At 35.5% G+C, this 17802-nt stretch overlaps 1 protein-coding gene across 1 annotated transcript in view; it reads right to left on the reverse strand.

Moving 5' to 3' along the window:
* LOC106868467 (ammonium transporter Rh type B) overlaps positions 1–17802 on the reverse strand; it is a 64956-nt gene that overhangs the window by 7544 nt on the left and 39610 nt on the right. Inside the window, exons 5-8 of the mRNA XM_089338244.1 lie at positions 15750–15894; positions 12455–12618; positions 7180–7317; positions 2244–2377 (exon numbers count right to left, since the gene is read on the reverse strand). Coding sequence (XP_089194370.1) covers positions 2244–2377; positions 7180–7317; positions 12455–12618; positions 15750–15894 — 581 coding nt within the window. The remainder of the gene's footprint in view (positions 1–2243; positions 2378–7179; positions 7318–12454; positions 12619–15749; positions 15895–17802) is intronic.

Raw genomic sequence — 17802 nt, forward strand, 5'->3', positions numbered from 1 at the left:
GCAGAAATTTATATACATTACTTGGGAAGTCGAGACTAATTTGGCTTTATCTCTCTAGAATCTTGCACATGCGTGTATGCACACGTGCGCACGCGCGCGCGCGTACACACGCACACACAAACATTTACTCGTTTACTCTTTTGTTTCAGTCATTTCATTGCGGCCATGCAGAAACACCCCCTTTAGCCGAACAAATCGACTCCAGAACTTATTATTGTATCGGTCATTTTTGCCGAACCGCTATGTTACTGGAACGTAGACACGCCAGTATCGGTTGTCAAGCGATGGTGGAGGAACAAACACAAACGCACATGCGCACGCACACGCACACACACACATATGTATATGACGGGCTTCTTTCAGTTTCCGTCCACCAAATCCACTCACAAGGCTTTGGTCGGCCCGAGGCTATATCATATGACACTTGTCCAAGGTGCCACGCAGTGAGACTGAACCCAGAACCATGTGGCTGGTAAGTAAGCTACTTACCACACAGCTACTCAAAAGAATGCGCAAATGATTTTCACTCAGTTTGATTGTAGATGAGAAGGGAATCCTGAAATCCGAATAGTTAACTCAGCTCATCCTTTATAAGTGTATTCGTCCACTCTATAGATAGGTATATCTATTTTAAAGATATATGTTTGGTTTGGGATTTAGAACAGTATAAACTAATGATTGTGTGTACGGTGCAGGGTTGTTTCTTAAGTAAATATTAGTCAACTATTAGTTTCTAGGCTGTGACCAGAGGCCAAATGTTTAAATATATTAGATGACTGTAGCTGAACTAAGATATTTCACAGATCAATAATAATACATTTATATGTGCTCTCCCGACTCTCAAATACCAGCTATATCTTCCTCTTGAAAGAGATGGAAGCATATATACACAGAGTCATGTACAGAAGACAATGCTTTAAATATAGGCGGGATGATTACTAGTACAGCACTTTTAATCTTAGGTCAGCTTACACAGAACAGGGCGAGAATCAATAACAAAAGACACAACAATACTACTTTGAAGAACATGACAAAATCCGCACAGTCATATATGTGTGTGCGTGAGTGTATGTCCGTGTGTACGTATGTGTGTGTGTGCGTGTGTGTGTGTGTGTGTGTACGCGCGCGCGGTGTTGCCATTGTTTTTGTTAGGCTCAAACACACAGAAATAAACACGGTGGTTAGTTATAATTACGACGAACCAACCATATTGCGAATGAAAATTTTGCTTCCGTTACATGTCTAGAGTTTCATGTTTTAGAAAGAAAACGTATCTTGATTGAATATGCGTAGAATTATAACAGCTTCTGTGAAGGTATGTCTGAATTGATACGCATACAGATATGCATTTGAGTGTTTGACTGTGTCTTTGTGTGTGCGCGCGCGCGCGCGCGCGCGCGCGAGAGAGAGAGAGAGAGAGAGAGAGAGAGAGAGAGAGAGAGAGAGAGAGAGAGAGAGAGAGAGAGAGAGAGAGAGAGAATAATTACATCCATTGGCTACTAAAAACTGGCGGTTTATATACTGTTAGCAGTACTGCATAATGTCAGCTGCCAAGATGTTTAGACTTTTACGCTTGAGTCCTTCATGTATTGTGGAGGCGCAATGGCCCAGTGATTAGGACAGTGGACTCGCGGTCATAGGATCGCGGTTTCGATTCCCAGACCGGGCGTTGCAAGTGTTTATTGAGCGAAAACACCCAAAGCTCCACGAGGCTCCGGCAGGGGATGGTGACGAACCCTGTTGTACTCTTCCACCACAACTTTCTCTCACTCTTACTTCCTGTTTCTGTTGTGCCTGTAATTCAAAGGGTCAGCCTTGTCACACTGTGTCACGTTCAATATCCCCGAGAACTACGTTATGGGTACACGTGTCTGTGGAGTGCTCAGCCACTTGCACGTTAATTTCACGAGCAGGCTGTTCCGTTGATCGGATCAACTGGAATCCTCGACGTCGTAAGCGACAGAGTGCCTTCATGTATTAAATTGATTTTACAGATAGTTGAATTCACCAGTGTAAGATGTGATGGCACGGTACAACTGATGGGTAATTAAGTTACGTGGCTACATGAAGTTCAAGTCCCTCTTACGATATGCCAGCACTTGCTACGTAGAAAGAAGATTTACATTTTTTAATCCGCTAAACTCGAAGGAGACAAAAAGTAAGGGTCTTTGTGATTCGAAAATTATTTGTGTCGTTATCTTACTCTGTGACGAGTTTAACATGGTTTAAATTCAACATCGTACCTGAGTCCATAAGTGTCTTCTGTTGCAGTTGCTGCAGCGACTGCACCAGCAATACCTGCAATAAGAGCAGGCATGCCGTGTAGATTGTTCACGCCACACGTATCATGAGTTTTCAACTTGGATGACAAAAACGGCTGCAAATGAAGCAAATTGAAGTAAGGTAAAGAAAAGCAAACAGAAAAAGTGATAAGGAAGGAGGGGAGAAAGAAAAAGAAAAGGAATTCTCATATCAAAGAGATTTCTATTACTGAGATAAAAAGAATTTTTAGTACAAGAGATAGCTATGAATGAGACGAATAAATCTTATGTATGAAGATTGAATAAACATCTTAAAAGAATTAACATCAAAAATGTAATGATTTTATTTTACAATGGAGAATAGAGAGGGGTGTTGAGAAATGTTTAGTAACATTTTGTCTGACTCTTTACGTTTGGAGTTCAAATTCTGCTGTAACCGACTTTGCCTTTCATCCTTACGTAATACGATAAAATAGTACCAGTCGAGTACTAGGAGACCGCCAAAATTTCAAGCCTTCAGCTTATAGCAAGGAGGATTTTACGATGGAGAATATGTGGCAGGTATAGAAATAAAATACTCCAAATGTGGGAAGAAAAAACGTTTGCGCTACTTACTTGTGCCCTTGAATTCTGAATCAAATTGGTTATCTTTCCTGAGTCAATAAAATAGTAGCAATCAAGTATTGCTATCAATATAACCAACTGTCCTCTGCCCTCCCTCAAAATGTTTGACACTGAATTTGTCTTGGAAATTACAATTATCATTTATTTATTCATTTGCAGTCTTATTTTGAGCGCACTTTTAAATTATTTTTCTGTGTAATTAGATATACTCTGCGATATTATTGTAGTTATAACTATTCTCTAGTTTTTCTTTATAATTGTTCCACCTGGTTTGATTGTGTTTCAATATTTATATATGAGCAAGGTGGTGAGCAGGCAGAAACGTTAGCGGTATTTTGTTTAGCTTTACGTTCTCAGTTCAAATTCCGCCGAGGTCGACTTTGTCTTTCATCCTTTCAGGGTCGATAAAGTACCAGTTGTGTCCTGGGTTAGATCTAATCGACTGGCCCCCTCCTGGCCAACATTTGAGATCAACGTGTATTCATGAATATTTCAGAAAGAATAACCACTTTCCTTCGTAGCTTCTTTGGTTGCTGAAGGTATTATTTCATACAAAAATGTGACATCGATGTTCTAGTCTATTTGAAGAAGCCTGTCAAACTAGTTAATGATTTGTAGGTACTTATAACCCGCACTGATTTTTGCTACATTTCGTATCGATAAGTCAGATGTAAACAAACAATAAGATCGAAAAGAAAATAGGTAATGAGAGTATATGCCCTATTTAGGGGGGGAGCTCCATCAGGACTCATCTAACCCATTCTCACCTCCAAATCCATTACTTATATAGCTACCACACACGGTGGTGTTAAGTTATTGGATAATGCAATTTATACATTTAACGCTTTCCTGGGGCTAATTGAAAAATATTACTGATTTGTATTTCGTTATGCAAACACAACATACTATAAATTATATTAAAAGTTTTCATAAGTTAATACCATGTTCTACTGCGTTATCAGTGCTTTTTACATTATTTTCTTAAGGTTATTTCTACAGGTATTCTATAGAAATTATAGCGATCACCGATTTTTGCAACAACGTTTCGTATAGAGACGTCTGACGTCTCTATACGAAACGTTGTATCAAAATTCATTGCTGGCTATAACTTCCATAGAATATTTGTAGAAATAACCGTAAGAAAATCCTGTAAAACCAATTATGCTTCTTTAATGTTGCTCTTCAATTGCTATGTGTTATCATGTGTTACCTCTGGAAGATACTTTCCTTGTTCCTTAGAAAGATCTATTGATATTTATTCTTGAATTATTGCCATGCTTATGATCTCCACCTTCGCAAATCTTCCTCCTATTCTCTTTTACTCATATTTTTCGTTAGCCTCTTCTCCTTCGATCATGTTAGTTTGTATCTGCGTGTTGTAGACTTTGGTTTTGTTGTATTTTGTTAAGTTTGTTTGGTTTACATGTGTTGTTTTTGTACTTTATACTTAAGGGGCATAATGAATGAAAAATTTCGTTCCCAAACACACGGTTTTGGGCTCAGTTCCATTGCGTGACACCTTTGACAAGTGTCTACTATTGGCCCGAGGCGACCAAAACTTGTTGAGGGGAGACAAAACTGAAAGAATCCCGTCGTGCGTAGGTGTGTCTGTGTGTGTGCGTGTATATATGAATGTATGTATGTATGTATGTATGTATGTATGTATGTATGTGTGTTTGTGTGTGTATGTATGTATGTATGTATGTATGTATGTATGTATATATGTATGAATGTATGTATATATGTATGTAGGTATGTATGTGTGTTTGTGTCTCCTTGACGCGCCTCCCTCATACAAGCTGTTTCATTCGTTTCCTGTCTTTTGTGAAAATACGTCAGCCTGCGGTTAAACATTACTTTACTCGGAAAGAGGTGAAGGTTAGTGATACGAAGAGCATCCGGCTGTACAAAATGCACGCATAGAAAAAGTCGACTTTTAAACAATGATGATAATAGTGATGTTGTATATTTTCTTTTAAGTGTTCTACTTTGGTTTCTGATATTTTGCTGATTTCGGTGTTGAGAATGTATAATTCGATTATTTTTTCCCCTCTTAATTATATACAAGAACATTATCATAATACACAAGAACATTATCATACTTGTCTCGTGTTTAGGTATGCATTTTCTGTCGCTTTTGCGAAATTTGTTTAAGTCTTGTTTATGCAGATTGCCCTTACTTTAGTTAAATTTCAGTTTGTTTTTGGCGATACCATGTTTCACACGTTTAATGTTTTGTACTTTTTTATGCATAAAATTAAAGATGCATGTTTCTCTTTTAACATTGAGCTGATGATACTGTTTTTTTTTTTATATATATGTTGCTTGTCATGTTTTGTGAGTAGTGGTTGAATTAGTCGGGTGTTGATACAACACGGTTTTTGTTGTTCTTCATATTGTCAGTTGAAATATAATAACGATATGAGGTAAAAATAAATTTTACCGATAGATGGTTCTAGAGGCAGAAGTAATTTTAATAAATTATGAATTTATGTTGTGTGGTATTTGCATAGTCATATTTCTCTCTTTTGTGTTATACATATATAGTTAAAACTTCTGACTTGACACATTGCGATTAATCAGCGGTAATGGATATTTTTCCAGATTATTCACTACACGTTCTGTCAATAACGGTGCTCTATTATTATTATTATTATTATTATTATTATTATTATTATTATTATTATTATTATTATTATCATCATCATCATTATTATTGAGTGAGAGAGAAGTGCATGCTATCAAAGTGACAGTAGGGCACAAATATACGAAGCCCTGTATACGTACCATGACTACCCTTCTGATAAGTGTACACCAGCCATGTGCATCACAACCATATGTGCGTGAAATGGTGATCCCATACCAAGATAAACAGCGCATGACCTTGCAGGAGAGGTCCAGTTAGAATTTTCTTCACGTCGCGTAGCCCATCCCTCCGCCCCAAAAAAACCCTGAATAAGGATTGTTTAAGGATTTTGAACGAAACACTCAAATTTCCAGAGGTGAATTATTTAAGCCCCAAAGAATTCCTCTCAAAACATGGCTTTCATGCTCCCCCACTACTTCTGCTTGTGATCAGAGAAGCACATATCGTCAGCCACCAAGAGACATGCTCAACTGGTTAAGGTCAGACAACTGACAAGCAAATTTGTGGTATTGAGTAGAATATTTCCTGTAGCTCATCTTTTATACCAAGACAAAATATGTACATGATAACACGTCCATTCAGTTAAGATCAGAAACCATGAGAGCCAGTGCGTGATACTGCATCAAGGCATTTATTATTATTATTATTATTATTATTATTATTATTATTATTATTATTATTATTATTATTATTATATGCCTTCATTTAAACAAATTGTGACGACATGTTAAGAAGGAATCATTTTATTGACTGCCTAACAGTTTGTGAACTTCAAACTGACAGTACTTTCCGCAGGGTATTTGCTGTTCTACAGAGATCTGCATTCACTAGCCACACAAACTCTCACGCAGATAAGTCCTAGTCCTTCAACGTTTAGCGGTGAATATAGCTTTACCTTTGAGTGCAATACACCTTTGTGCAATACATCATCATCATCATCATCATCACCATCATCATCATCATCATTATTCTACATTATTATTTTACGCGTTCATGCGTTACTGTCTCTGTCCTTGTGTTACGCTTACACCAAGGGAGGTAATAACTCAAATAGAGAAATATACATGTATATAGAAAGAGAGAGAAGGAAGAGAAGAGGAGTCTAAGAGAGGAGGAAAGTGAGACGAGAGAAGGAGAATGTCTCTATTATTCTGCATGGTCGAAATGTTTAACATAGTAAAACTATGTCATGAAGATATAGCGATAGATAGTTAAATCAAAGTGAAATAATTTTAGTTAGCAAATATCTGTGGGCGTGACATTTTCATCATTTATATGTTTCAGACCAAAAGCTCTAGCCATCCTGGGGCACAAACATTATTTAATTTTTTTCTTTAAATGCTTTTCGCCATTATGAGTGTAGACTAACGCAAAAGGGAATGCAGATATGATAGTTGATTAGCTACCTAACTACATGGATACGTGTGTAGGTCAGTCTATACACACTCTCTCTTTCTCTTTCATACATACACACAAAAGCATTGGACTGCTTCCCTATTAGCTCGTTTTTATGATTGTGCTTCACTTATGTGAGTGAATAAATGAAGAGTTCTATGGTGTATGAAGTCAATGAATATATAATATGCGATGAAGGAGTCACACTCCTGTCTAACATAGATAATCCCAAGATACTTATAATCAACTTACTGTTATATATTTGTAGCCAAAAGTAGAGACCAAGCCAGCAACTGAACCTATAATTATTGCACCATAAGGTTGGATCATCAAATCTGCAGAGGTACCCACGGCGACTCCACCAGCTAGAGTAGCGTTCTGGATATGAACCTGTAATATGTGATAAAATTTGAAGTAAATTGTACTTCAGTGATATATACATACATATGTATGTACGCATGAAAAATAAGCATCATTTATATATATATATATATATATATATATATATATATATATATATATATATATATATATATATATATATATATATATATATACATATGCATATATGAAACATTCATAGATTATTATTAGTAATTATTGGTGTTGTTGTTGAAGACCTTGGTCTTCTTGGTCAATCGAAGAAAAGACGAAGGAGCATGCACACACATGCGTGCAAACACACACACACACACACATCTCCTCGTCTCTGTATTCTTTCTGTTGAAGAGCGTAGCTCGAAACGTCAAAGACTTTCCGTATTCCCGAGCGTCATACTAATACATCCTTTTGTTATTTACACCACCTGTCCTCGTCTGTTGTTGTTTTTTCGTATATTCTCCTATATATATATATATATATATATATATATATATATATATATATATATATATATATATATATATATATATGTACACGCACACACATATACACACGTGCACACATACGAAATTAAACAATAGAAATGAACACAATGGAAATGCAAATGTGATATATTACTTTTAAACTGGAGTGACAGAAAGCCTAAGAACGTCTTACGTTTCGTATTGTTTGTGTATCTTCAAAAAAGTAGAAGAAAAAAGAAAATGGGAACATGTTTCTTAGTTAAAGGACAGACTGCATATTTCAGTCGAAAGTGATGAGGTGAAGAAAATGAATTTTACAACTAAGAAAGTAACTTTCAATGGAGATAGGGGATAAGTAACTATCTGTGTGTATATGCCATTTTATGTATGTATATGCTATTTTATGTACGTGTATGTGTTTCGGGTCTTTGTTATGAGCTTGACCTTTGTATGTGCAAGTGCACAGGGTATACGTTTGTAAACGTCTTATGAGTATGTAATATGTATGTGTGTACGTGTATGTTGTGTATGTATTTGTTTAGTAAATTGCTGTATGTATAAAGAAATGTTTAGTGTGTAGTTATATTAATGTATGCAGTTACAGAAACTTAAGTGATGGTGGTGAGTCGCCGGCAGTTGGAAGAAAAGTTGTAATTTCCGTCAGAGGCACCAGATGGGAAAGCCATCGAGAGAGATAAAGCTGAAAACGAAGTGATACTGAGTGTTATGGTTCTCCGAGCGAAATTGCGGACGGTGGATGGTGCGGTATTGTTTAGTCGGAGATCTCTAATATGATTAAATTATCCGCAAATCTCCAGCTCTGGCTAGACATTTATGGGCAGTAAAAGTAAGCACTACGGATTACAATCTCAATTGGAAAATCTTTGAAAAGTGCCAGCCTTATTTTAAGAACAAGCAGGAAATGCACGTTATGTTTAGCCGAGAAAATAATATTAGAAAAATTCTCAGCACTTCAGCCTAAATTTCATGAACGAAGTTTTAGTGTGTGACCACATCAGAGAGGTTATATATATTCTTACCTACTGTACGATGGTGGATAACCTAGTGACTATTGTTATCTCTAATAACTAGGTTCTCTACTATCTGCTCTCACATCATAACACCATGAGAACCCAGCTAAGTTTTTAATCAAACTTTATACAAATAAACACGTACAGACACACGCCCAAACACGGGGTTACAGCTTTGGATCCCAGCCCAAAGTCCTCTAAAGCAACCCAACAAAATATACCAACCCTACACGCATACTAATTCCTTAACCATCACCACCCACAAACCAGATGTAACATTTTCTCACCGGCCATAACCAAGAGCAGTCTCCATATTTGTTCCATAGCTGTCACCTCTGAGAAGAAGCCCTGTCATCTAATATCTGATTATCAAATAGCCGCTGCGAAGCCAATTGGTATATGCATGTGTGAGTGAGTGTGTATGTATGTGTGTATGTAAAGATGTATGTATATGTATATAAACATATATATATATATATATATATATATATGTATGTGTGTGTGTGTGTGTGTGTGTGTGTGTGTGTGTGTGTGTGTGTGTGTGTATGTATACATATATAGCGTCTAGTAACACAATCTGTATCACGTCCTCACGTTGTTTTTTGTTGTTTTCTTTTTTGTCTTTTTCCTTTTTTGAACATATATATATATATAATAAATAATTTGGACAAATAAGTATAAGCTGTTTGGTGTGTTTAAATGTTGAGTACTACACTGGCACATTTTATATTCCAGGAATAAGTGGAGATCTATACAGGTATGACGCATTATTCTTCATACACAAATGCTGTAATAAAGTACAGCGAGAAAAATTTTATTTTTAAATTTCGGACTCTATCATCATAAATAGGGAATACCGTAAACTTTCTAGACGCTACTTTCGATTTGGATACTGGTCTACACGAACCGTTTCATAAACCTGACGAGAGCCTAATATACATAAACGCTGGATGTAGTCATCCACCATCAATAATTAGGAAACTAGTTAAGAACATCTCGGCCAGAACATCTAGATTATCCGCCAACGAGAATATATTCAACAAACACGCCCTATCTAAGGCCGGATACCGTGGGAAAATCCAATACGCCCCTAGTAGTAGTATTAGTAGTAGTAGTAGTAGTAGTAGTAGTAGTAGTAGTAGCAGTAGTAGTAGTAGTAGTAGTATAGTAATGATAATAACTCTCGTAACTTAATGAGTAATAGTACGAATCATTATAATAGTACGAATCATTATAATAACCTTACCAGACACAATACTAACCACACGCATAAAGTTAATAACCTAGATAATAGAATCCCAAACCGCAAGAAATGACTAACCAAACGTAGATACATAAGAAGCAACTCTGCGTTAGAGAAAACTAGCAACAGGCAACACATTAAACACCTAAGACCACAAAATCCCAACGCCACTCCAAACACCTGAACAAACAGACCTGACAGAAAAGACAAAAACCACGATATCCTCTGGTATAACCCAATCTGGGGCTCGAACATCTCATTCAAGTTCGCGAAACAATTCCTCGCTGCAATCGATCGTAGCTTCCCTAAAAACGGAGCGTACAGCAAAATATTCAACCGTCACTCTGTAAAACTGCCCTATATTAATTCATCAAATATAGAACACCACATTCCTAGGATAAATAATCGGAAACTAAGACAGCGAAAAGACTGCACTCGAAATAAACCCTCAAAAATTGACAGTGATTCATATAACCGACCTAGAGACAATGCTAATAAAAAACAATTAATACATCAAAGTGACAATGACTCGAACTATAATACCAACCAACCGAGAAAAAAGAACTACAACATCTACAATGACCAGCCAAAGCATCACACCAGCAACAATTCAAACAACAACACTAACACACCCAGAAATTGTAATAATAATAGGATAACTATGACCACGAATATACTGAATAGAACCAATTCATCTAGTGCTCACTGCACACAAGCAAACAAACAAACAAAAAAACAATTATGCTCATCAGTAGACATGCAACTCCCGATAACACATTATCCCGAAAATGCCAGTTATGTTCCGAAGAGTCACTTCCGATATTATTAACAAAGGACAGAATTATAAACAGATTTACAGAACAATTACCCAGGTGCCAGCATGCAGCTAAATACATTCACATACTACAATCTAAACCATACCTAACTGATACAAACCAAACACCGTCCACTCCGGAGTTAAAACCTCATCCTACTAAAAAAGAACCGTCTCCGAATAACATGTAATTTTACAATCCAACTGTGTAAATGTATATAAATATATGTATGTACATATGTATGTATGTGAATCTATATGTGTATATATATGTGTGTGCGTGTGTGTATGTAAGTGTGTATGTGTTTGTCTTCGTGTGTGTGTGTGTGTGCGTGAATATGTATATATGTATATATATGTATGTGCGCGTATATGTATATATGAGTATATGCATATGCTACCTATCTATTTATTCATATATATCTCTCTCACTCTATATATGTATATATATATACATATGTATTATGTATGTGTGTATATGTATGTATACATGTGTGTATGTGTATGCTTATGTATGTATATGTATATACATGTATGCATATATGTATATATATATATATATATATATATATATATATATATATATATATATAGATAGATAGATAGATAGATAGATAGATAGATAGATAGATAGATGGATAGATAGATAGATAGATAGATAGATAGATAGATAGATAGATAGATAGATAGATAGATAACTGTCCGACGAACGGAAGCGTGAAACTCTGAGTAACAGTCTTTGTGATATTTTTGCCACTTTTTAATAAAGCATATTACTCTACCTCTGGTATTCGAGTACTATATATATATATGTATGTATACATGTTTCTGTCCCTCTGTCCGTCTGTATGTATATGCACGAACATGAGATTACTTGTTTAAGCATTAATCTTCCTTTCTCCTTCTACTTTATTTTACCTGTAAGCAGTTATGACAGCGAAAGCTGATTAAGTCATTTTTATATAAACTGGAACGCAAGATTTCCACGTTTGTATTTGAATTTTGGGGTTTCCATAGTACCATTTGTTTTTTTTCATTCCCTAACTTGATGGGCAGATAACAACTAGGCAGCCGGCACTAAAAATCTCTAGTGAGACTTCTTTATCAATGTACCTGAAGGAACCCAGACTGATGGGTCGAAACATATGTTGTACCTAATAAAAGTCAAATACGAAATCCATCTCCTATATTATATCTATCTATATGTATATGTGCGTGCGGGTGTGCGAGTGTTTACGCGTGTGTGTTTATTCACATCTTATCGTCTCCATTATCATTACATCAAATATAATAATCCCTAACTTCATATAAAATGTTATCAATCTATCGCCAACACAACAACAACTACTACTACTACTACTACTACTACTACTACTGCTGCTGCTGCTGCTGCTGCTGCTGCTGCTGCTGCTGCTGCTACTGCTGCTGCTACTACTACTACTACTACTTCTACTACCACTACTACTACTATTACTACTACTATTACAGCTACTACTACTACTCACCACCACTTCCATCATTATCATCATCCTCATGATGATGATGATCATCATCATGACCATCATCATCGTCCCAACAAACACCTTGTACTTACCATGTCCAGTCTACTTTTCTTGTCCAGTAAGGATGACACAGCAAAGCTAACTACACAGCAGGCCGCTAGAGCATAGTATGTGTTGATCAAAGCCCTCTCACGGTCATCTCCTAAGGCCAGAGCACTGTTGAAACTGGGCCAAAACAGCCAGAGGAAGAGAGTACCTGAAATATGTGATGGGATTTCACATAGAAAAGCACAAGACAAGGAACAAAAGTAAATACTGAAATAAGACGAAAGAACCTCTGCGTGTTCATATGTGTGCGTATGTTTGTGTGTTTGTATGCGTGCGTGCGCCAACACAGACAATAGATGCGTATGTGTGCGTGCACACGCACACACACGCACACACACACACACACACACACACACACACACACACACACACACACATATATATATATATATATATATGACAGGCTTCTTTCAGTTTCCGTCCACCAAATCCACTCACAAATCTTTGGGGGCCCCGATGCTATAGTACCACGCAGTGGGGCTAAACCTGGAATCATGTGGTTGGGAAGCAAGTTAGTTACTATACAGCCGCAACTGCATCTATATATATAAATATGTATGTATATATGTGTGTGTATACATACATACATACAAACATACATATATATACATACGTACATATATATATATATATATATATGTATATATATATATATATATATATATATATATATATATATATATATATATATATATATATATATATATATATATATATACATATATTTGTCCGCCACTACATTCCTCCATGGCACAGGTTTAATTTGTGTATACAAATTTAATTTGCGGTCCATGAGAAGAGCCGTTTTAACGATGCGTCCTGCCCAACTCTTCGAAACGCCGGTGTTAAAACGGGGGTAGCTGACGAGGGAGAGTGTTCTCTGTGTGGCTTGTGTGTTTTCTGTGCTCTGGTTATTATTATTTTCTTGTCTACGTTTTGTTTGCAATGTCCTGTGCCCAGATGTGCACCTATATGTGCAGGTAGACGTAGGTATGCACATGCCTGTGCGTGTGTGTGCATATACTCATTTATTGTTTGTTTTTATATTCATATATACATATATATATATATATATATATATATATATATATATATATATATATATATATATATATATATATACATATATATATATATATATATATATATATATATATATATATATATATATATATATTTCAAGGTTTTTAACTTTTAAATTTGTATATTTAAAAGAGATAGAAACTTCAAACTCGATATATCCAAGATCGATTTATTTACCACTCTATGTCAACATTTCTGTGCCTAAACTTATCCAGTGACTGGTCCATTGGATTTCGACATTTGGCACTTCTTCAGGAATGGTTACCATCGGAACAAAACACGAAAAAAACACATACATAACGATCATATTAAATTATTAAATTATTAAAATATTAAAATATTAAGATCCCGTTTCGGTCCACCATTTTCCCGTTATTATAGGGGAGGTAACTCCTTAATTTTCTATTTTTATTGCTCTCCTGTGAATGTCCACTAGATTAATTAATTTATTTAATTAATTAATTTATTTATTTATTAATTTATTTATCTATTAATTTAGTTATTAATTTTAAAATTATTATCTATTATCCCCTATATGTCGACTATATTCATTGCCCCTAGAGGGTTCACATGTTTATTATTCCATTTTATATTATTATTGTTAGGTCTCTTTACTTTGCTAATAGAGATCTCAGTTCAGCCATCAAACCTCCTAGGAATCATTACAAGCCCCTTTACTATATATATTTATATATATATATATATATATCACTGTTCTGTCTTATTCTCACTGTCCTCTTCTTGTTTACACTTTCACCTCCGCAAAAAATTCCAAATTTTATTTAATTTTCTTTGCGGGAAGGACTGTTCCAACGAAGTCACGTATTGTCCTTGCCTTCGAAACGCGGAGTAGATGGAACAGGGACAGCTGAAGAAGGGAAATATTCTTTATGTTGCATGTCTCGTTTCTCTGTTTGTTTTCTTTTTTTTTTTTTCGTTGTTCGAAAAAATGTTCATTTTCTGTTTTCGTCTTTATGCTTTCGTTTCTCATTGTGTTTAACGTTTTTTGTGATGTCCTGTACCCATATATGCATGTATCTATACATATAGATGTAGGTATGTACATATATGTATGGATATATGCATATATTTATATATTATTTATGTTATATATGTATATATATATATATATATATATATATATATATATACATAAGGTAGAAAATATTTTAGTGGGGGAACACACCTATATACACACATATGATGAAGTTCAGAGACGAAGCAAAAGCTGCATGCTGGTAAATTCATAGTCTACGGAAATAGATGACGGAAGAAGTATCGTACTTAATATAACTTATTTTACGTTACGAGGCCAAACAACTACACCAACTTGCTATTAATATACATAAACGCTGGTAGCGGTTCTGTTGTCCTTCATATTGATATCACTGATCATTGTAGCTTCCTAGTAAGTGGCTGAAGCAAATGTAAGGGAAGTATGCTACCTTCATGACAGCCACCAAGTAATGAGCGGGCGACACATCTTAATTTTCTGACAGGGCTGAGTAAAAAGAAAGTAGGCATGTTATCTCTATAGGAGGTGCCTAGCCAGATACAGAGTGGTAGAATTCTGCTTAGCGTTCTGTATTTATAACAAAACTAAGTAGCAGGTAACAAAAGATATTTCGTGTATTATCTAAGATGAACTGCACTTCACTGACAATGGTCAGGAGTTGACAGATGACTCTCATACATCTCCTAGTTCGCGTTCTTCAGAACAAAAGAAAAGAGCTTTCCGAAACACCCAGGCTCTGGTTTCAATTTCTGACTGACAATTCAGGGTCTAATTTCTTTAAGCTGAGCAAAACTACCTTGCAGGGTTTCTTTCTGCACTTTACATTCTGAGTTCAAACCCCACCGAAGGCAGCTTTGCTTTGCATCCCTCCAGAATTGAGAATATAAGGTACCCCTCAGATAATGGTTTCGACGTTATCGACCAGCACCATCTTCAGAAAAATTCTTGACATTGTGTTAAATTTGAAGCGATCATATATTTATGATTGGTCTTAATTTCAACAACAACTAGTGGAGGAAGAGGAGGCACACTATTACTACTGATTGCATACTTATTAGAATAGAAGAAGCAATGACATGAATCTGAATATATACGAATACAACAAAAATATAGACAAGAACAGAAGGCGAGAAAGAAAGACGAAAGAGAGATATGAAAGTTATACGAAAAATATATATTACCGATCATTGCGAAAACGTCAGAATGGTACACAGCTCCTTCCTTTTTCGAGTCTTCAATTTCTGGGTTATATAAAACGCGGCTGGCAGCCAATCCAAAGTAGGCACCAAAAGCATGGACAAACATGGATCCACCAACATCAACCGTCTACAAATTTTAATAGAAAGAAACACCTATATGCAAATGTATGTACATACATGAATACACACACACATACATACATACATATATACATACATATATATATATATATATATATCAGAGTTTTGACTTTTCCACAACCTAATAACCCTATACTGTAATTCGATGAATAATTTCATAGAAGTCAGGAAACTAACATTTATTTTTCTTTACTTGAAAAACATGTCACCCTCAGCTTCAGCAATTGATCACCGCTTTTCACCCATATCATGCAAACTTCTAGGTGGGGTTCATAATGCCTGCTCAAGTGTTTACCAAACTTGGTGTGCTGACTCAATGCAATGCAGAAATAGTATATCTGAAATTTCAACTTTCTAGTTGAAGTAGTTTCGGAGTTATGGGCTTTTAAAACTATAATCACTAGGTGGCACTAGATTCATACTTCAGTATTTCCGCTTTCTAAATTCTTGTAAACGCAAGAGAGACGTGAAATAAAAGTGTATTTATACATTTTTAAGATCACCGAATTCAAATTGCTCTATGTAAAGGTTCAAAACTAGGCTATTTTAAGATAGAGGCCACTACAAACATTCAATAACATACAAAATTAAAAACAATACATATTTTTAACTTTCTGGGTTTTATTCCAATTTTAAATAACTGTATAAGAAAAAGGGTGCTGAATGTTAGAAAAATTGAGAAGCAAAATACTTTTTATCTGGTAGAACAATAAATTCTAAAAGAGGTAATATTGCTCGAGAATTCCATCTTGCATTACTTAAGTTGGGTATTTTTTGAAACCTTACAGTAGAAAAATTGCCGGTTTCTTCAAAGAAACGAAAGCCTTTGGTCAAATGAAATAAAAATTTCATGTCATCTCGCCATCCTGCTGATTCAGTAGCGTTTTCTTCGCCATTGTTGAAATTAGCCTGGAGTTTCTCGTAATTACTTAGAAGCTCTGGAATGAATGTATATTCAATATTGGGAGATTTTTCTCTTTTTTTCTCCAAGTTCGTTATTCATTACCACACGAAGAAATCTATCAAGGATATGATGCGGATAACCAATAAATTGTGGTTCTTTCAAACCCGTTTTAGCAAGCAGTCTTAGCAACTGAATGAGAAAACCATTTCTTTTCTCAGGGTTCACACTCGTTCTATCAGCGGCAATCTTCTTTACACAGTTCCATAAATTGCATTCATCTAAAACAGCTGTTTATTCCTTTCGCAACAGTATTGGCTTTACCATTTGGAAATTGGAGTGCTTCTGACTTCTCTGTTCATTCTTTCAAACTAGGACTTGGTATTCTTGGTCATCAATACGTTTACCATCAAAATGCAATGAACAATTTTCTAAATGTAATGTTTTCTTCATTTTCTTTTGTAGTTTAACCGCTTCTTTGATAGTCGATCTGTAAATACCAGATTGGGAAGGAGTATTGAAATTGATTCCATTTTGAGATAATTGACGACAAACTGTGGCTGTTTTTTGGGTTGATAGCTTAGAAGGTATTACTAACTTGGTTACAGTTCCAGTTTTGCTCATCTGATTTTTCGGACTCTTGATATTGACATTCAGTTTCTGCGTCAGACGTTGACGATGACACTGGAGTTGCTCTGGTTAAAGTTGGCATTAAGGACACTTTTCTTCTTTTGGAGGGATGGATAGTTTTGGAACTGGCTGCCTTTCCAGTTGCATACCCAACCTGTCCATTGTTTTCAATTTGAAGATAATATAGCCTTCTATCCTTACTGCACTGCCATTCACCGTTTTCCTTTGTGATGTCAAAAATTCCTTTCAATGAATCGTATTTTCCTCGTTTTACACATTTACACTTTTTCTACTTTTGCTTGTACATTTTGAATTGATAAATATGGGGAATTTAATTTTTTTTTTTTGCCATAAAAAAGTTAC

This window comes from Octopus bimaculoides, chromosome 20, assembly GCF_046866305.1.
Source record: "Octopus bimaculoides isolate indiv1 chromosome 20, ASM4686630v1, whole genome shotgun sequence".
NCBI classification, from domain to species: Eukaryota; Metazoa; Mollusca; class Cephalopoda; order Octopoda; family Octopodidae; genus Octopus; species Octopus bimaculoides.